This window comes from Pygocentrus nattereri, chromosome 22, assembly GCF_015220715.1.
Source record: "Pygocentrus nattereri isolate fPygNat1 chromosome 22, fPygNat1.pri, whole genome shotgun sequence".
NCBI classification, from domain to species: Eukaryota; Metazoa; Chordata; class Actinopteri; order Characiformes; family Serrasalmidae; genus Pygocentrus; species Pygocentrus nattereri.
Window position 1 is genome coordinate 14,748,834 of NC_051232.1, and position 21,676 is coordinate 14,770,509.

The following is a 21,676-nucleotide window of genomic DNA, read 5'->3' on the forward strand; positions in this document are numbered from 1 at the left end:
GACCAAAAGCTAATAATAAATACCCCATCCATTTTCCTTTAACTCAGCTGCCCAGGCGGAAGAGCTTAATAACAGCATACAAATTAAACTTCAATCACTTCATTTTAGCGCACACGCCGCCACATTAACCACCACAGAGGGGCTTTCCCGTCCCTTCCATCTCTCCCTCTATCTTTCTCCTTGTCTCTCTCTCTTTTTTGTGTCATTGGTTGTATTAAAGGAAAGGTTTTTACTAAAAATCTAATTTACTCAGTTTCTTCCCCTTTTACTTGACTATACTTCCCCTTGTACTCCAGTGTACTTGGTTAGCCAAGAAATGTTTGATTTTTGAAGTTTGCTTTTTTAAGTTTTTAGTTGTTAATACACTGGCTCACCAGACCAACCTAAACAAATTGCTTCATGTGGTAACAAGCAATTGAACTAGTTTATTTCAACTCAAAAAATAACATTGATTTAAATAATTGTTCATTCAAAGTGTTTATTTAGGTTGAATAAATCTAGTTACTTGTTACCACATTAAATAATTTTTTGTTTGAATTGAGGAGCCATTTTTTTTTTACAGTGTAGGGAATTACACTGATTCAAATGTCTGTATATTGCGGTAGTTGAGAAGGCATTCAGAATTTTAATATGAAATGGTTTATTATAGTTCCTCTTACTACCAGTGTTAACAGTTCTGACTCAGTAAGTTTCTGTAGAACTGAGCATTTCACCCTAAACCACTCTGAATGATTGTGTTTAAACCTTAACAATTTGATTATAAAATAATAATAATAGTAGTAGTGCCAAAAATCCCAATCAAGTCTACAAGTCATCATGAGGCAAATACAGATGGATAAATTGATTGATGCTTGTTAGCTACATCCTCCTTGCTCTAGGTTTCAAACTAAAGAAGCAAACTTCAGACATGTCTTGGCTGATCGATTATATTTATGGTAAGGGAGGTCATTTTCTGTCAAACTGTCAGGATTGTTAATGCTTTATAAGCAGCTGTAGGGTTTGTGTTAGCGGACTAGCGTCTGTTTCCTTTTTCTCACTGCGAGTTTTCTTATCACTGCCTGAACACAAGCACACGCTATAGCGACACTCATGCTCTTCCCTCTCTCATTTATCTTACAGAGAGGGCAAGATAGCACTCTCTTGCACTCTCTCTCTCTCATTCTTTCCTTTTTTCAGGCTGCATTTTCAATTAAATTCCATTCAGCTGTGTCAGAGACGGAGCGATGCTCCCTGGAGTCTCAGAGAGTGTGTGCAAGACGCTGTTCTCTCTGAGGGTCCTCTGGCATGGGGACTCTGTGTGTATGTGTGTGTGTGTGTGTGTGTGTGTGTGTGTGTGTGTGTGTGTGTGTGTGTGTGTGTGTGTGTGTGTGTGTGTGCGTGCGTGTGCGTGCATGCATGTGTGTGATGTGTCCTTCTTCATCTCGGACTCATTTCTGTTTCTGACAGAGACAAATGACAGCACTCAGAAATGAGCTGCTGCCTCCAAACAGCCTCTCACTGCGTTCAGTGTTCAGGCTTTGTTGTGTTTCTGGCTGCTTTCTCCTGCTGTTCTCAGAACCTTCATCACATCCTCAGCAATAAACTCCAGCTTAAGCAGCAGTGCTTATTATAAAGCATGTAGATACAATTCTACGGTCTGATTGGCGGAGCAGAATTTAAAAATGCTCAGTATACATTTATATTTACAAGTTATTAGATCTGGCTCTGATGTGTTTTTCATTTATTTAGTGCATGGAAATCTTAATTTTGGTTTTGAAAATCTCCAAAAAAAATCATTTAAATAACAAAAAAAACAATGGACATCATTCACCAACAATTCTTAAAAATATTTTTTTTCTCAAAACTCGCAGTTTTTACGATTCTGACGTTACACAGTGTTTTCTTATTTGTAATTTGTTCTTAAGTAAGAATGTCATTAATCTGACCTACTTAGGACCTTTCTCAAGAATACATTTAAGAAAATACTTATTGGAAGACATGCAAATGAGCCTTTATTTTCTGTGTAAGTTAATGTAACAAGACTTCATTAAAGTGTTATATGTACCCATTTGTTTTGATGATACAGTGAATACAATGAATAGTTCTAGTACTACAGTCTCACTGGTGTCATTGGAGTCATGTTGGAAGTTGTTTATGATTCATATTTCTGCTCTAAAATAAAATTTATTCTATATATCAAGTTTTATGGTAAAACAGTTCCAAAATCTGATTTGCTGAGACATATTATAAACACTCAACGTGTTTATACATATATGTATGTTTGTGTATATAGATGGTAGGTGGTAGGTGGTTGCTAAGGTGTTTCTAGGCCCTTTTAATGTTTTGCCAGTTTGTTACTAAGGTATTGCTTGTATGTTGTCCGAGGTCTTCACTAAGGTGTTGCTAGCTGCTGCTGAGGTATCGCAAGTGACTGCTAATATGTTTGTGGATATAAGTGTGCTACTATGCAAACTCATATGGAATGACTGAGGGGCAGTGTGAGAGATGACCTATGCAATAATGTTTTCAACAAATGCTGTATGAAAACTGCATGTCCTATGGTTAAAAAAACACAAGCAAGCTATTTGTGAATTGACGCTTCCACCCTGCAAAGTTTTATAGCTGTAGCTTGTGGTTCTTGGTATAGTGTTGCAAATTTTTGTCTAATTTAATAAACTGTTCTTCCGCCCAGCAGTGCAGTTCATCAGTAGAGAATAAGGATAATACAGAATAGCATTTTCACTCATTTCTATTCCTGTAATGTTTGATTTACTGCCTCTTCTCTCTTTCTATTCTTGATACTCTGTTACATCCGTTTCCCTTGCACCTTGTCTGAGAGCTGTATCATCAGTCCAGCTGTGACAGCATGTAGCTCTCAGCCACTGTGCTCTTATAGAGACAGAATGTACTGAAGGTCAGGGGTCAGCTCTTCCTGGTAAATTGCTTTGCGGAATTGATGGTCCTATGTAGAGCTGAATGTCCCGGTTTAGATGAGGGCTCCATTCATACATGTGTTATTCTCAGCCTGGAGCAGAATCATGTAGAGATGGATATGTGATCAATATAACATATTCCTGTCTTCATTATAGTTCTTCTCTTAGCTCCTCACCAAGCTTTTTAAAGGAGCTGCATCATAGATAGCCAAATTTGCAAATAATCTTAATGTTTCATAAATGTTCCTGTCTATGCAGTCCATGAATGGAAACTTTGTGATGTCACAAAAAATCTATCAAAAAAAATAGTTAATCTACAGCTATCTAACCATTCAGCAATTTTGGCGCCCCTGCTTTAAGTGTGTCTGTATTGACTGTATTCAGTGCGGTGAACAGTTTCTCCAGTTACAGTTGTACATTTACTGTATTTTCAAACAGAACTCTGAATCATACCATGGATCATTTTAGGATGTATTGAAATGTTTTCTTAACACATTGTTGTAAGATCAGAGGTTTACATCAGTACTCGTCATAAATTGTGGTATTTCTCCTGCTAAAGCTAGTCCAGCTCCAGGAGAGTGTCCGTTATCGTCATTTATGCTTATTGACATCACTGCATTTGTAGGAACTTTACACCTGTTTTTGGTTTAAGCCACACCCACTGCTTGTTTAATTGCAAGTAAAAATATTGTTGATGATTGAACAAGTATAAAGCTGAGCAGGAGTCTGAGCTCCTGCACTGTGAGAGTCTGGAGTAAAAGTGAAGATGAGGAGGTTTCTGTGCTGCTCTGTCAGATCCAGCATCGCTGCCTTAATCCACATTTAATTGAACTCAGGAGACTCTGGAGTGAGAGTGCAGGGCAGACATTGAGCTGAGCCCCAGCTGCTGTCCTTCAGCTCCTCCACTCTCTAATGAGCTCTGCTAGTGCTGCTGCTAGCCTCACACGCTAATGCTAGCCTTAGACACTTACCACTAACCACTGCATTTGAATATTTCTGATTAACTCCTCTTGAGACTCCCTCTGGACTGTTCGCTCTCTCTCTCCCTCTCCCTCTCTCTCTCTCTGTCTCTTTCTCTCGTCCGTGCAGTAATTAGGCTTGGACGCCTGAGACAGGAGAACAGAGAAATAAAAGGCGGCGGAGGCTAAAGATAGGATTAACTCACGTCTGAGTTACAAACCATCGTCAAACGCCCTGACAGGCATCCGGCATCCCGACACGGTTTCTCTGACAACTGCCGTGCATTCCTCTGAGACATCTCCACAGCACGCTGTTTCTTTACAGCCTTGCTCATTCGCTCTCTCTCTTTTATGTTGTACTAGCTGACAGGGTGTTGCTTAACCTCTCTGGCGTGCAGGTTATTCCTCTATAATAGCAGCACAGAAGACATGAAACAGTTTGTACATCAGTTGCACATGAATAAAACATAGAACATCAAAGCTGTTTATTGCCTAATAGAACATAAAATGAAACTCATAATGTATTTATTGTAATCTCAAATGTCTTATTTGCTTATATTTGACCCTGAAGAAAGATTGGGTCCATTTTAAAATCGGTGTATGTTATAGCTGTATGAGTGGACACAGGAACCTTAATCTGAATTTTCATTCATTTTCATTAATTCAGTAACTTTATTGTAAATGCACAACCTAAAAGTAAGAATCATGTGATTTCCACAGAGTGAACACACTTTACAACTTACATCGCCAGTGTTCAATGAGAGCAACAGTGGCTGCATGTTTCAACCAATGAGTGTGTATATATATATATATATATATATATATATATATATATATATATATATATATATATATATATCATTATCTATATGGCCAAAAGTATGTGGACATCTGACCATCACACCTATTTGAGCTTGTTGTACATCCCCTTCCAAACTTCCACTCTTCTGGGAAGGTTTTCCATAATATACTGGATTGTGTCTGTGGGAATTTTTGCCCATTCAATCAGAATTTTTGAGTTCTACCACTGATGTTGGGGAAAAAGACCTGGCTTGCAAAGGTATTCAGTAGGGCTTAGGGGGACTCTGTGCAGGCCACTGGCCACACCAAACATGTCAAACCATGTGTTTATTGAGCTCTCTAAACTTTTTAAAAGCACTGCCTGTAACAGGGAAGGACCTTCCCACTACCACAGTGTTATAAGAATATAAATGTCTGAAATGTCTTTAGTATTAACATTAACAGTATTGGCATTTCACATAGTGATCATAGCCATTTGTGCATAGAAACATAGAAACATTTCATGAAGCTTCCAATGCACACTTTTTGTGCTGATGTTTCTTCCAGATGCAGTTTCGAACTCTGTAGTGAAAAAGACAGAAAATAGTCGATTTTTACTTCAGCACTTGTCAGCCACACTCTGTGATTTAGCGTAAGCTAACACTTCGTTGCTAAGCTGTTGTGGTTCCAAGATGCTTCCATTTCACAATAATAGCACTTATTATGACTGGGACGGATCAAGTATAGATCTGGCAACCTATTTCAGTGCCTTTTAAAAATTACTGAGCTCTTCAGTACGAGTCTTTTTACTGACAGTCTTTGCATTATAGAGGCTGCATGGCAGTGTGGTTGATTTTATACACCTGTTAGCAATGAGTGTGTCTGAAACACCAGAACTCAATCTATTTGGCTATACAGAAGCCTCTTGGTCTTGCTGTTGATCATGTAGCTTATGGATTGTTACACTGGAGGCTCTCGAGTGGAACTGCGGCTTCATTTTGTAGTTGCTTTTGTTAGTTTGCTGCTGGTTGACTTGTATAATTGTATAGTTCTCCCGTGGGCACCGTGGGGTAGTCTGATGAACATTGCTTTAAAAACATCTAAAAGCTGTATTTGAACAACAGCACTACAGTCACAGATTCTATCAGAGCACCATACAGTATGCTGCAGCTGGGCAGCCTGCACTCCTACATATGCATTGAAGCATCAAACTAAGAAAATGAGTTGCTTTAATGTTGTATTGCTGTTAATAGTGTAACTTTGACAACATTCATTTGTGTGTAGTCCACTTCATAGTTGTTTCATCAAACAGTGGCATAACTAGTGGGGGTCAAATAGGGCAATCACACTGGGGCCCATGGTGCAGTGACGAGGCCCTAAAAAATCTTTACTGGACAACAGATACAGATACTGAAACAGTTGTTCATCCACACCTTATAGAAAAATCAAGTTGCCTCCACTCCACTCACACAGAGCTGACCTCTATTTATCTCCCTTTAATTCATAATGCAGCTCATATATACCACTTTGAGAACAAATGCTTAACAACATGCAACATCATATATTCATTATATATAAATCTGAAATCTTAAATAGGGGATCTAACACCTGTGTTAGATGCACATTATGTTGCATATTTTACTAACTGAGAGTAATTTTCCCTTATATGTACTATGTAAGACTTAAAGGCCGTAGCTTCACATATTTTTGTTTACTTAATGATACACAAAATAATTTTGTTTTTTTTGAGTCTTTAAGATATTTGTCATTATTACAGTGTAACAAGAAAATTCTTAGAATTTCAAGAAAAAGCAGTGTTCATGAAGATGACTTCAATGTCTAGACAAAACAAATAATAAAAATAACAGGGAAATGGTGTAAATAAAAAATTTAAAACTTTTAGGGCTTCTGTGTTATTGTGTGCAAAATAAGAGAAATGATTAAAAAAAATAAATGATTCCACATTCTGGAACAGTAGTGTATCTCTCAATCATATGAGCAGTGTATAAAGTGTCAGAGAGCGTGATGATGAATCCCTAGTTGTCTTTCCTGTATTGATTGGAAGGTTAAAAGCTGATTGATTAGCTCCAGCATGTGCCACTGATCACCTTTTAGTGAGCTGTCCCCTCTTTTACAGCGCGTGAATGGCACCCATTTTGCTCTTTAAAGAATCTCTCCTTCATGAGAGCTGATCAATACTGAACATTCATCCTGCTGCCGTTGAGCCACAGCAGCAGAACCGTGATGAATGAGACACAGACACCTCCACCTTCTTCTACTGCATTCACCAGCATTGCTCTCACACTTTTACCTTCTCTTTCCTTACCCGTCTCTTCTCTTCCCTTCTCTTTTATCCCACACTCATGTTGCTGTGTTCATTTTCTGTCTGTTGTAGATTCTGGCATATACAGAGGGTCTACATGGTAAATGGCTGTTTACAGAGATTCGGGCGATTTTCTCTAGGCGCTATCTGTTGCAGAACACGTCGCTGGAGATCTTCATGGCCAACAGGAGTAAGAGCTTTGAAACTGTAGTAGTTGATCTAAGCTGAACTAAAATAAGCTAGAACTGATTTATTTAGCCTATACACAGGTGGAGAAGAAATTATGAAAAGTTTACTGATTTGATAAAGGAACCATAACTATGGTTGGAATATGATAAGAACCATTGTTGCAAATCATGTATGATGAAGAAAAAACTTAATGTTTTAAGGTTCTGTAATGGTTTCTTAGAACCACAATCTTAGAATCAAGCCAGTTCAACTTTATAAGTTTACCCATATTCAGTTATAGGGCACTCTTAAAAATTAACATTCCAGAAAGAATTCTTTTGTCACATAATGTAAAGGTCCTAGGAGGATATATTCTTCACATTATGTCATGGTTCTTTGAAATTGTTCTTTACCCCTTACAAATCTCTTTTCCACATATGCTTCTTAAGGGAAACAAAGTTGGCTCTTCTGTGGTATTGTTCAAAGAGCGTGTTATGGTACCTTTACCATATAAAAGAATAAAACATTCCTTTGTGTTTCTCTATTTATGTGCATTTTTAATTTTAAGTTATTTTAAAGTTATACATATAAATATATATTAAACATAATTTGAAAAAAAAAACAGCTGCTGTTTACATTTCATGAGAATTGCATGATGAGTTAACAGACCTTATCCAAAAAGACTTGAAAAATCTTGTTACCTTAATTAAGACTAATCTAAATGTTTTATTTTTCTCCTCTAAAGTTACTATTTTAGTGGTACAGGGTTTTGTTACATTAGTAATTATTTGTGTTGCAACAATTAGCGAAGGAGTGAGATCTAACTTTAATTTTAAGACATTTAGGTTTCAATTATAAAAAAGATTTAACTTTAAATTATTAAAGACCAAAAAAATATGAAAAGCAATTTAGAGAAATTTAGACTGAGTAAGAAGTGTGTTTAACTAGCTCTGTGTATGTTTTTGTTTCAGCTGCAGTGATGTTTAACTTCATGGATGCAGCAACGGTGAAGAAGGTGGTCCACTGCTTGCCCAGAGTTGGAGTGGGCACTAATTATGGTCTTCCACAGACCAGGTATACAAACAGACCAGGATATTAGCAATCAGCAATCACCCTCTCTGAGCTCCTCTCACAAAATCCCTTCTGACCTAATAAGACACTGTAGAACAGACTCACTTTATATCACAACATCTACATTTAGATGAGAAACTGTAGAACAAGACTATCATCCCAGCTCTCTTCTCTATCACTTTCTGTCCCTCTCTTTTATTTTTACTCTGTCTCACTTTACGCTTTCATTTTCTCATTTTACTTTCACTCTTTCCCTCTTTGCTCTCTCTCACGCTGTTTTCTCTGTCTCTCTGTTTCTCTTTCTCTTTCTCTCTCTCTCTCTAGTCTGTAACTGTACATCTTTGTGTAAATAGTGTGTGTTTAATATTATAAATGATGTGTGTTCAGTTTTTTGGCAGTTTTTGAGTGAAGTTTATGTGAATAAGAGTGTAGAGGTGCGAGTGTATGTATGCTGGGGGGGGTGGGTTAGTGAGGTGTGTTGGTGTAACTCAGTCTAATTGCCTTCACATAAACACAATTCACATCATTTATTTATGTCCCTCCGTGATATAAACAGAGAGTGTAGAGCACCTGCAGGATAAGTCTGACTGCACACATACCACAACCTATAGCTGTGATATGCAGGCTAAAATGTCCACTTACACATACAGAATTGTATTATATACTAAATACAATTACATTATAGTATATTTCATTTAGATTTAAGCAGCAGAACAGCAGCAGGGATTGTTTTATCAGAAATAACATCACGGTTATGAGTTGGTGGCAGGTATGAGTTGAAAGCAAGAGATTTGGTGTGGTTTTGCCTTGTTTTAACTATATACCTGCGAAATAAAACCTAGAAAGGTGTCCACGTTTTGCACTGTATAGCTGTTTCTTTAATGACTAAGATGTCTTTGATCTGTCTTTCTGAGTCATCATGCTCAGTGCAGCTTGTTGACATTTTTGAAATACATTTGTTGTAATTTGTCTTCTTTCTTTCAGGAGCCAGAAAATGTAGGTGTGATCATTTTTGGATGTTCATGTCATAAGAAATTGAAGAGAGATAATATCCTATACAAAGCTGCACAGTTACAGATAGAGCCAACGAACTGAGTCAATATCTGGTTTAGCTCAGCTTTGTCAAATAAAGATATAAATTAATAAATAAACTAAGGAAAATATGCAGTTATGTCAGATAGCACAGCTAGAACTCTTCCCAGCAAGTCAGATTATGCCATTGGAACTAACTATTGTATAGTTTGTAATATATAAATAAGTTCAGATATATGTATATTTGAATGACCATGCCTACTTCCAGCATCCTTTTCCACCTTTTCCCTGAAATTCCCAGAGCATTCCTGGATCATGGGTGGTGTTCTGGCTGCCAGTGTTGTTTGGGTGTGATTTGGGCTGCAGGTCGTTCAGAGCTCTAATGACTGTAATCCCGCACTGTGGCAGTGATGAATTCTCTAATTTGCCGTTGTTTTAATGGGCTGCAAGGTCATTTATTTTTCTGTCCAAACCTGAGCCAAGACTGTAGACCATCACCCAGCTGCCTTTTCCCACAATTCCACTGCGGTCAGGACACCTTATATCTGCACTTGTCCTTATACACAGCATACTTTATATGATAGATAGATAGATAGATAGATAGATAGATAGATAGATAGATAGAAATGTAGTAAACATACATTAAATATATTATATACTGTTTTTCTACAGTAGTTCTTTCCAGCCACACAAGCTTGAAAAGCGTTGCATGGCAAAATAAACACATGGCACAAACACTGTGTCACTCCACTGAGATGCCACTGCTAAGCAACGACTTTGACAGCTGTAGGAGACGCTTAAGCCATTTGAATGTTTTTACTTCTTACCTTACGCTTAAACAGAAAATGGATACTTTTAAGATTACATTTGACCTACAGCTTATTTAGTCAGACTCTGGAGATACTGCACTAAATTCAAAACTGTCGTTACCAGTGAGGAAGCTTTTCAGCCGGCAGCTGTGACAGAAGAACACCTAAACAACCTGGAAATAGCCAGAAATTAACCGAATACCACTTGGCAAACAAAATGGCCTGTAAGATGCTTTACAGACTGGCTAGACCAAAAGAACATTAATATTGATCCAACAAAAACTAAATATTGCGTCAGTTATGTGGCTCAGTCCATACTTCAAAAGACAAGGCGTACAGCATTCTGTGCAACGAGTGAGCGGAGTTCGTTACTCTGATGTAGCCACAAGCTGCTTGTTAAGTAACTATAATTTGGTGGAAGGAACTGCTAACATTAAAACAACATATTAAATGACACGTTCACAGCCCAGTTTATTTATTTCTTACTTTATTTATTTAACTGTTGTATGAAACCAGTAGAACACTCGAGGTCATGTGTTATCACAAACAACAACACAGCTGTTGTGATCTATGGTGTGATGTTGTTAAGAAGATAACACACTCTGTTGCTTAATTTATGAATGATGATGCTCTTTAGATTGCAGATCCAATAGGAAAAGGGACTGCAGTTCAAGCACATCCGTTTTGCACCATAATGTTATCGATAAATAATAATAATCCATCCATCAATCCATTTTCCAAGCCGCTTCTCCGTCAGGGTCGCGGGGGGGGTGCTGGAGCCTATCCCAGCAGTCATCGGGCGGAAGGCAGCATACACCCTGGACAGGTCGCCAGTCCATTGCAGGGCAAAATAATAATAATAATATATAATTTTTTTCCAAACGGATTTTCTGTTTAACTCCAAAGAATGTTTTTGCACCCTTATTTTGTTGATTTTGTAAGTGAAAATAAGTTAACACATCCTCTACAGAAAAGAGACTTCTGCACATTTTAGTGCACAGTTACTGTTTATTTACTGAATTTCACGTATTTCAGGGAAAAAAAATGTAAAATGTTATCTATGCAAAAGTAATGGCACATATTAACAAATTAATGTGTTTGTAAATATTATCTGATACAGTAATACTATTCTATATTCAGGATATCCTTTACTTTGTTGAATGTTAAAGTCTCAGGACACATTGTGACTATATTTGATATTGCATTGAATTATTATTTTGTTTATTCTGATGCAGGAGGATCTCTCTGGCCAGTCCTAAACAGCTGTTTAAAGCCTCTAACATGACTCAACGCTGGCAGAGACGAGAAATCTCAAACTTTGAGTACCTCATCTTCCTCAACACCATCTCAGGTAGAGCACTGATAAACAGCTGTGTTAGTGATCACCACAGTTTTCCACTCATCTACTCAGAAATACTGCATCATCACTGAAAAACACATGCTGAATATTTTAAACATTGTTTTATGCTGGTATTCACAACACAATGCTGACACTGATTATTTGTGAATATTAGCTGTCACTGGCCTTTCATTCATGAATTCACTTTACACTATTTATAATCAACAACATTTACTTACACTACACTTTAGTTAACCTTTAAATATCTAAACAATAGAACAGTCTGCAGTAATGTGACTGAACAATTGCCAACTACTTAGAAATAAAAAGTATTTTATTTCTTTTATGCATGCTCGCATTCAAAACTGTGGAAGCATGTGTTAATAATTTGTATTAAATCTTGTAAACTGTTTAGATGTGTTATACTTAAAGGTTTTAGTTTATTATTTATTATAAATTCTATACTGTGCACTTTTAAAAATAAACGTGGCACAAAGGTCAGTACCAGAAGAATCACTTTTAGTTCTCTAAATAACCATATTTAAGAAGGTGTAAAGAAACTTTTTAGGGCTTAAAGAACCTTCACATATATTAATTTAAGGGTTCTTCCTGGAACCTTTACGTGTACAAAAAGGTTCTTCATACCGCACATCTTACAAAAATGGCTGTCCATAATACCCTCCACACAATGTTGAAGTGTGTAAAGAAAAGAGAGGATAAAAAGCCTAAACACCTTTTTTAAATAAACCATTTCCAGGTCGAACATACAATGATCTGAATCAGTACCCTGTGTTCCCCTGGGTCATCACCAACTATGACACTGAGGACCTGGACCTGACACTGCCCAGCAACTACAGAGACCTGTCCAAGGTACTCACTTACTCACTCAGATCAATACATCATTGCCGCATGAAGAAAACACTGAACATTAAAACCTGTGGACAAAAGTAAGTAATTAAAGTTTTTTATTAATCTGAAACCTTTATACAGGTTCAGGTACATCAGGTAAAATAACAGTTATTGCCAAAAGTAAGTGACAAGCAAACCTGAATCTGAATTGTTTAATATACTATGTTATATTTATGTAAACTCTGGTACACATTTTAGTGAAGTAAATTCAGTGCATTATTTAACTATTTTAAAATATTATAAATAATATAACCATTCTAACTGTGAAGGTTAAAATACACACAGGTAAAAAACAATAGCTCAAATTTAGTGATCCTTTATTTGTTATATTTATTTATTTTTCTACATGCTGTGCTTTAAAAAATAAATAGATAAATTTGTTCTCCCTAGTTAGATTTCATGCCTTGTTGTAAAAATAAGTTACTGCATAAGTTTAATGCACAATTACTATTTATTTGCTGAATTGAACATATTAGGGGGAAAAACTTAACAAAAAGCTATTACTGCTCAGATAAACAGCTTTCTAAAATCAAACTATATCATAATATCAGGTTCCTAGCACTGTATACAACTGACACAGTATGTGTACAGTGATTGCACTTTTGCACAGTATGTGACTCTTTAACAGTATAAAACAATTACATTTCATGAAGCTGCATAAATATAAAATTCAGTTGATGTGTGAAATCATATGGTGTTTTACTATAAGACAATCAGCTTGCAGGTCTATGAACTCAACAGGTGAGCAGGAAGCAGAGAGAGAGAGAGAGAGAGAGAGAGAGAAAGAGAGAAAGGGGGAGACGGAGAGTTGTAGTTCCTGCAGTTGTTTGCATTTGATGTCATATCTACCCTCCCCCAACTCTCTCTCTCTCTCTCTCTCTCTCTCTCTCTCTCTCTCTCTCTCTTTGGCTGCTCGCTTTCCCCAAGGAGCCAATTAATGTGGGCTGTGTTTGGGCTAACCCCCCTACAGATCGTTTCAGCCCTGCCTTTGTCTTTGAGTGTAACCTGCTTCACTTCTTCACCCATAAATCACCACACAGTCCTGCACTTGCCTTTGCTGCTTATTTACTTTAGTTTTTGAAGATTTTTTTGTTGTTTTTTGCTTATCTGGTAGACAAATCAACACATTGGGACCACATCAGAGTAAAATGCACAAAGAAAAAGGAGAAAGGAAAACAAAGCAAAAAAGGATCATTATCGATCATTAGATTACAGATAAATAGACACAGAGAAGAGCAAAATTTATAACACCTGAATTGATCAGTCTCATCTTTCCTGCGGTGTTCCTCGGAGCTCAATTCTCAGCCCACTACTTTTATTATATAAATGCTTCTGCTTTATAAAACCATTAGTCTTCTTGAGTCATGTTCTTCAGTCTCATTGCTCTGCTGATTAAATGCAAATCTACATACTCGCTAAACTCTCAGACAGGCTACTGCTTTCTGATTGGCTACTGAGAAAAACACCAATAAGGCTGAGAACTTGTAGAAATTAGATATCAAATGGCATTTTTAAGAAAATCAGTCCACCCCAGACTGACTATCCTTGATTTTTACAGTTACTAAATGAATTACATATACATCTGATTTCCATTGTGCAAAAAAACAGCAAAAAATGGAAAGGATGTTTTTTCTTTCTTTCTGCAAAACAAAACTGTACACACTGTTCATCAAATTCAAATCATAATAAAATATAACCTATTCTACTGACAAGCACAGAATGTAGAAACAAGTGATTGAAGATGTAAACAGCATAAGAGAGCTGGGAGAGTGAACATCAGAGAGTAGTTACTCCTGCTTTGCTGAGCTGAGCTGAGCTGTGCTGATGCTCTGTAATGTTCAGTGTGTTTTTGCACTGATCTTTTCTTGTCTTTTTGAATCCCTCCTGTATGAAACTCCTCCAAAAGAATGCTCTTTGTGAGTTTTGCCGCAATCAGTGCATGTTTAAACCCTCCTAAGTCCTGCGTGAAAGCATGCCAGTCCCTCTGAAATGTCCATCCATTCCCCCTAAGGGCAGTCCAGCAGAGGGAGGACAGTGGATGATGGAATGAGGAAATAGCCTCCGTCAGAAAAATGGCAGAATAAATCAGAGCGCAGAGCAGAGAGAAAGTGCTAATGGAAGATGGACGTCGGACAGAGATGAGTTTTACAGCTTAAAAACTTACATTTACTCAATTTAACAGAAACATGGCTGGCACATGACTCTTCTGTGCTGATTTACTGCCCTGGTGCTGTTTTGACTCGATTAAATCATTTCCAAACAAATTAAGCATAAACTCAAGTGCTTAATTCACATTTTTTGTTGTGAACGCTGTTAATTTGGGATGTCCCAATCTTTTTTTTATAACCCAGATCAGATCCAAATATGTTAATGTTGAGTATTGGCCAATAACAATTTGATCTGACCTTTGTATTTTATTTTATAGAAAATAAAGCCATACAGTCTATGTAAGATATGCTTGTCATTTATCATATGCACAAAATGTGACACTGTGTACTGTAAACAAATTTAAATGAATCATACACTCCTAAAAATGATGATTCTTTAATGGTTTATTAGCAAATTCTGTATAGAGTTATTAAATGCAAAGGTCCCTTTGCTTAATTAAATGTTCAATTGTTAAATGGTTCTTCAGATAGATGGAGAATGTGCTGTAGATGGTTCTATATGGAGCCTTTTTGAGAAGGGTTGTATACAGCACCAATAAGCATTATTCTACTGTTATGATGTCAAGCCTGTAACAATAGAAGAGACCCTTTTCAAAAAGGTTGTAATTGAATCATAACTAAATCATGGAGAAATTTGGAGATTGAAATTTGGAGAAATGGAGATTTCATATGCGCTGAATTTTTTGGTATTAAATTGTATACTATATGAGAGACAGAGAAAGAGGAAAGAATGAAAGGGAGAGAGACAAACACATACGGAGTGAAAGAAAGGAGCAAAAAGAAGAGAGAAAGGAAAGAACAAAAGGAAGACAGAAAAGAGCAAAAATGAAAGGGTAGACGAGAGAGAAACTAATGAATGAGAAGACAGTAAGAGGAGAATGAGATAAAAAAAGAACAAAAGATAGAAAATAACAAAAGAGAGTCAGAGCATTTTTTCCCAGTTTCACTATACCTTCTCATGCTCATCTTCTGTATGTATGAGTTTTATTCATGTGGATGATATCAGTGTGGGACCATCGGACTGTAACAACATGGTCTCTGTAATATGTTGGTAGTCGTGGTGATAGAAGCAGGTCATGTGAGACCCCTGACATTGGGGGCTGGGGGGAAGGAGTGAGGTGGGTGTGAAATTGCTGTGGACTCGAGACACTGTCATCCCACCTCAGCGGAAAAACGAACACCTCAAATTTATGCCAGCTCGACCTCACAGGCTCTCTTATCATAAACTCTAACCCCTCTGTCCCACCGCTCTGCACTGACAGTACCTCTAACACTAACACAACTTCATACCTGCTGCTGCCGCCAAAGAAAGTACTCTATGTTTATACACTGTAATAAATTATTTTATGAGGGCATGGAAGGTAGCATGCATGGGATGGGTAAATGAGGGAGGCACAGGAAAGGGATAATGGACGAGAACTCACTGGAAGGAGACAGTGGGTGACTGCTCAGTAGAAGGGAGGAAAAACTGTGTAAAGTGCAGATTGCAAATCATTAACCCATGCCACATTCATGTTGTGTGATTTGAGTTTGATGAAATCGAATTCTTGTCATTTTTTGACACTGAAATAACAGAAATGTTAAAAAAAAGTTTGTAATTTTGCTGGTCAGGGTCAGATCTGTAAGGTAACAAAATTAACCCATCATTATTGAGCTTGGTGCTGCAGAAAGTATTAGATATGTACAAAACCATTGATTCTTTTTGAGGCAACACCTCAAAGAATAAAAAAATAAATATTAATTTAATTCAGTACTTAAAACTGAATTGTATTGAATTACAAACAACATTTTATTATTATTATTATTATTACTATTACATTACATTTAGCAGACGCTTTTATCCAAAGCGACTTACAAATAATGTGGTACATAGAACAGACATAGTCAGGCCTTAAAGGAGGCCAAAGGGTAATAGCAGGGTAGAGAAGGGAAGGAGGGCAAGAAGGAGATGAGGTTGGTAGTGGTTAGATTTGCAAGAGGCGATCAGAGTAAGTGTTCCATGAAGAGCTCCGTCTTCAGGAGTTTCTTAAAAATAGCGAGGGATGCCCCTGCTCTGACAGTGGGAGGTAGCTTGTTCCACCATTGGGGAATCAAGTATGAGAACAGTCTCGATTGCTTTGTGTGACTGTTTGGCAAAGCCAAGCGACGTTCATTGGAGGATCGCAATGGCCGGGCGGTGCTGTAAGCCTTTAGGAGCGAGTGCATGTAGGAAGGAGCCTGCTCTGTTAACACCTTGTAGGCAATCGTAAGAGTTTTAAATTTGATACGAGCAGCAACCGGTAACCAGTGGAGCTCAATGAGCAGTGGGGTGACATGCGCCCGTTTTGGTTGGTTAAAGACCAGACGCGCTGCAGCGTTCTGAACCATCTTCAGTGGTTTTACAACACAGGCCGGGAGGACCTGTAAGGCTGTGTGATGGTTCAGAGCTCGATGTTGTGGTGCTAGCAGCCAGCACTTCTATTTGAAAGGCCTGATTTGCAGTCTAATTAAAACCACTGTGAAAATACATTTACTGAGCTGTCAGTGGAGAAATATTCAGCAGCACTTCCAGAACCAGAGCGTATTAGCCCAGTTACTTGGTTCACTCCATCACTCCTGTACCATACACAGGAAGGGAACAAGGAAAGAAAGCACTGAGGAAAAGGGACAGGGGACAAAGGGAATAGGACAAAGGATGAGGGAAAGGAGAAAGACACAGGATGAAGGCAGAAGGGAAGGGACCTGGAACAAGGGACTATAGGAGATAAGGACACAAGAGGTGACAGAGAATGAGGGCATGAGGGAAGGGAACAGTGGATAAGTGCACTAGGGAAGCTGACAGAGGACATTGGATGAGGGGACATAAGAAGGGAACAGAGGGTGAGAGCACAGGGAAAGAGGGTGGGGTACGAGAAGACAATGAACATGGGCGCAAGGCAAGTAACACTGAGGAGAGGTAATAGCAGACGGGGGAAAGGAAATAGAAGATGAGGGAAAGAGAAATTAATACAGAGGACAAGTGTACACGGAATGAGATGAGAACACAGGTGACAAGGGAAAGGAAAGGAAAGTGGACAAAGGCACATGTGAAAGAGTGTGGGGTAGAGGACAATGAGATGTGGAAATCTGAAGGGTATAGAGAAAGGACATGAACAGGACATGAACTGGGTATTGGGAATGAGGATGAGGATAAGGGGACCTGATAAGTGTATGTTGGACAGCGACACATTGGAACAGGATACAGATAGGGAACTAGGGTACATGGAAAGGGAATAGGGAATGAGGGAGCTTGAGGATTGAGACAGAGCCAGGATGCCCCTGATCTACAGCACTGTCAAATTGAGAATCCCATCAGAGCTGCACGCCTGCGCTGCTAATTTAGGGAAGTAAACAATTCAGAGGACTCTTGAGATCACACTCACTCACGCTGCGGTGTGACAGAGGCATTTTTTATCCTTCATGCTCTTTTCTTTCTTTAATGAGGGCACCGTTATTGCCCCAATAAATCAGCGGAATCTCTGTAATGTTTAATTCAGCGTGTGTGCTCAGCACGACTGCTACCAGCACCGCACTGCCGTGCATCACTGTCAGCGCAGCACAGCCACATACAGCGCATGTAACACAAGTCTATTACATTTTAAATGAGTATAATTGAGGCTTTGGTATTTAAGATTACAAATCCTCTATTAAGAGAATCTAACCCAGATTTAATTATCAGTCTGTTGGGCTTAGAGGAATATAATTAACCTTTTATGGTTAAATCAGGCATAGGCTTACGCCATTTGAATACACACACTCGTATGCTTGTGCAGGAATCTCAGGAATGCAAATGAGGCAATCGATCTAAGCTCTGCCCATGAATGAGTTCTTTTGTAGTTTTAAATTTATTAAAACATGATATGTAAGTGCATGAGAGATGTTTTGTACAAACACTAATTAATTAAATTTCATCCTTTTTTGTACTATGTAAACTGAATTGTTTAATTAATTACTCATTCTAAATGTAGGTATTATGATATTAACTAAGTCTTCTACAGTTTCTCATTAGATTTTATTGTATAACTCACTCTAAATGTAGGTATTGTAATATAAACTGAGTGCTAAGATCAGTACAGAACTGCAGTTTGAATGGTAGATTAGCTACAGTGCAAAATCAATCTGCATCCTTCTCTCATTTTAAAGAAGAGCATCATTCCTTTAGATCAGCGGCAGGAGATGTAATAAAGATTGAGCAGGACAATAAGCTTCTTTATGAAGGAGAATTTAAATAATGGGCTCCACGGCTGCAGAATCTATTGGCTTTTTCAGATCGATGTAGAATTAATGCACCAGATCAATAGAGTAATAGAGCTCATTGCAGCTGTATGGAGTTATTAAAGCTACACTTCAGTATACGACTGTGATTCATTTGTTATTTTTCTCCTCCAGTCAGCTGCGGGGGGCTTTTTATACACACTGCTGAATCTGATTGATCCTCAAAATAACATTATCCAGTATTCATGCAGGTTTCCACTGCAGACTTGGAATATATTCCCTTTGTTCTGATTCCATTTGCACTAAACACCGGAGCAAATAAAAATAAAACATTTACACTAACAAAACCCTCATATTGAGGAATGCCCAGTGACCGCCCTTCATTTGTCTGTGATGATTCTTTCACAAAAAAAATAAATAAATAAAAACACAGCTTTTAGGTACATAGATATACGTGCACATACACTAGGAGAACACAGGGAATTTGTTTATTTTCTATATTCACTGACTGTGTAAACAGTTCCTTCAATTACACTTGTGTATACATTATATTTTTATGATAATATGTATTCTGAATCAAATCGCAGTGAATCAATTGATTAATTGAGTTATTTACTACATGAATCATGATCGGATTGAATAGATTCATTGTGAGGTCGCACGTCCAACAGGTACGCATTTACACTCTTAAAAAAAGTAAAAGTGCCTAAAGGGTGATATTTGCACAGTGCACGGAAGGAACCATTTTTGGTTACATGAAGCTTTCGGTTTTTTGTTCTTTAGAGAACCAAATAGAGAAACAAATTGCAGAAGTGTGAATATTTTTTTTACGTTTAAAGAACCTCCACAAGATGTAAAAAGCACTTAAATTGTGTTACATTATGTTATGGTTCTTTATACCTTTAAATGTTTCTTCACTGTCTTCATAATGATCCTTTTGAATACTAAATTGAATACTAAATACTAAAATTAGTGGCATCTCTTATTTTAAAACATAACTGTGAATCATACCAAAGTAAATAAAGTCAATTTATGTTTAATTGAATTGTTTCCTAAACAAATTGCAATAGTAATGAATTTAATCTGATCATTGTGAAGTTACACATTATAGACACTCTCAATATGAATTTAGAAATGGTATTTATTTGTGTCTGTCTCTCTCCTAAAAGCCAATTGGTGCCCTGAACCCGAAGCGAGCAGCCTTCTTTTCTGATCGCTATGAATCATGGGAAGATGAACAGGTGCCCAAATTCCACTATGGCACACACTACTCCACTGCTAGCTTCACCATGATGTGGCTGCTGAGGATTGTGAGTGTTACACACACAAGTACACAAGCCTACATGACATGTACACTGATATCAGTTATGCCTACTATATAGAAGTGCTCTGTAAGTATAAAACTAAAGGTGAAAGGATGCATAGAACTCATAATTTATGTTGATACAATATGGTGATGTCTCATTTTAACATACTTTTTGTTACAGCAAAAAGGAGTTCCTGAAAGTGTTCCTGTTTTCATTTTCCATTTTTTTGGAACGTTCAGCATTACAGTTTTAAAGATGAAAGAATACAATACAATCTACATGATATGCTATGATATCATACACTATAACACAGTAGTATACAATGCAGTATGTCATTGATAAATTGTGATACAACACAATATGTTATGAAATAGTACAATATGTTACATTATAGCACAATGTGATACAATTATATTTCTGATGCATTATAATGAAATAATATAATACATTTTGATGCAACACAATATGAAGTATGATATTGCTTTAAAGTAGCTACAGAGAATCACAAAATTCACATTCATATGAACTGCCAAACTCTTAATAGTAGTTGAACTAAGTCTGTCTGTTAGCATAAACAATATTACAGTGCTTTTATCTATATTTAACTACGCTAACGGTTTTTGTTGTATGACTAAAAGTTGTCAGAGTTGTGCTTTAAATTAGTGTTTAAGCCACTCTTGAGCAGGAGCTTACTGTGTTTGCAGCACATCACCCTAAACCAGTCTGAATCATAAGCGTTCAGACCGTCATGGTGTTCACAGTACTCTAGAGCGGACTGTTTAACAGTGCACTCATCGTATGATTTACAGCCCTGCACATCATGGCTAATTGCTGTTTATAATTGGCTATGTGTGCATGTGCTAAGTCAGAGTGATTTACGCTAGGCTGAAATTCGAGCCTTATCAGCATGCTAACAAATTCACAACACATTGCTCATTTCATTGTCCCTCCCCTCACAGGTCCAGCACACAGACACAAAGCTATTCTCATAACCAAGGCATACTGAGAGGATCTCTTATACTGAAAATGCACACTTGAATACTGAAAAAAATTTATTCTCATCTGTATAAAACTGTATTAGTAAACTAGCACATCATTAGATACAAGGTTAAATTATGATAAGTTGATCTGAAAATTGTGATTTTTAAATATTAGCGTAAGCTATAAGAATATTCAGTAAAATATTGCACTCATTTTTGACCCAAATGAAATTCTCAGGCTATTTTGAAATTTAAAAATCCATGAAAATCTTGGTTGCTGTTTTTATTGTCCATTTTGCACTACCATATAAATAATTAACCAATTTTTTTATGTATTTAATGTATTTTTAAACAATCATAACATACCAGTTAAATGTAAGATGTCATGATTTACTGAGCTCATTACAAAATAATTGTAATCAAATACTTTATATATATTTATATATTTATATAGAAGGCAGTACATATACAGTGCAGTATAGTTGGATTTATGGAAATTTGCTTTGGCTGCATCACAATACAGAACACATACGCACTCCTGGAAATACAGACATACACAACATAACACAAAAGAGCTTCATTTAAATTATATACACCTAAACAAGATTGTAATAATAATTTTCAGTTCAGATGTCTAAATAGATTATATGTTAATTATAATAGCCATAACCCATTACTGCATAAAT

General features: G+C 37.1%; 1 protein-coding gene across 2 annotated transcripts in view; it reads left to right on the top strand.

Moving 5' to 3' along the window:
* The window catches only part of lrba (LPS responsive beige-like anchor protein), a 350,478-nt gene that overhangs the window by 262,915 nt on the left and 65,887 nt on the right, over positions 1–21,676 (top strand). For both annotated transcript variants that reach the window (XM_037532971.1, XM_037532972.1), the window contains 5 exons: positions 7,047–7,164; positions 8,114–8,216; positions 11,290–11,405; positions 12,151–12,263; positions 19,873–20,013. In XM_037532971.1, coding sequence (XP_037388868.1) covers positions 7,047–7,164; positions 8,114–8,216; positions 11,290–11,405; positions 12,151–12,263; positions 19,873–20,013 — 591 coding nt within the window. The remainder of the gene's footprint in view (positions 1–7,046; positions 7,165–8,113; positions 8,217–11,289; positions 11,406–12,150; positions 12,264–19,872; positions 20,014–21,676) is intronic.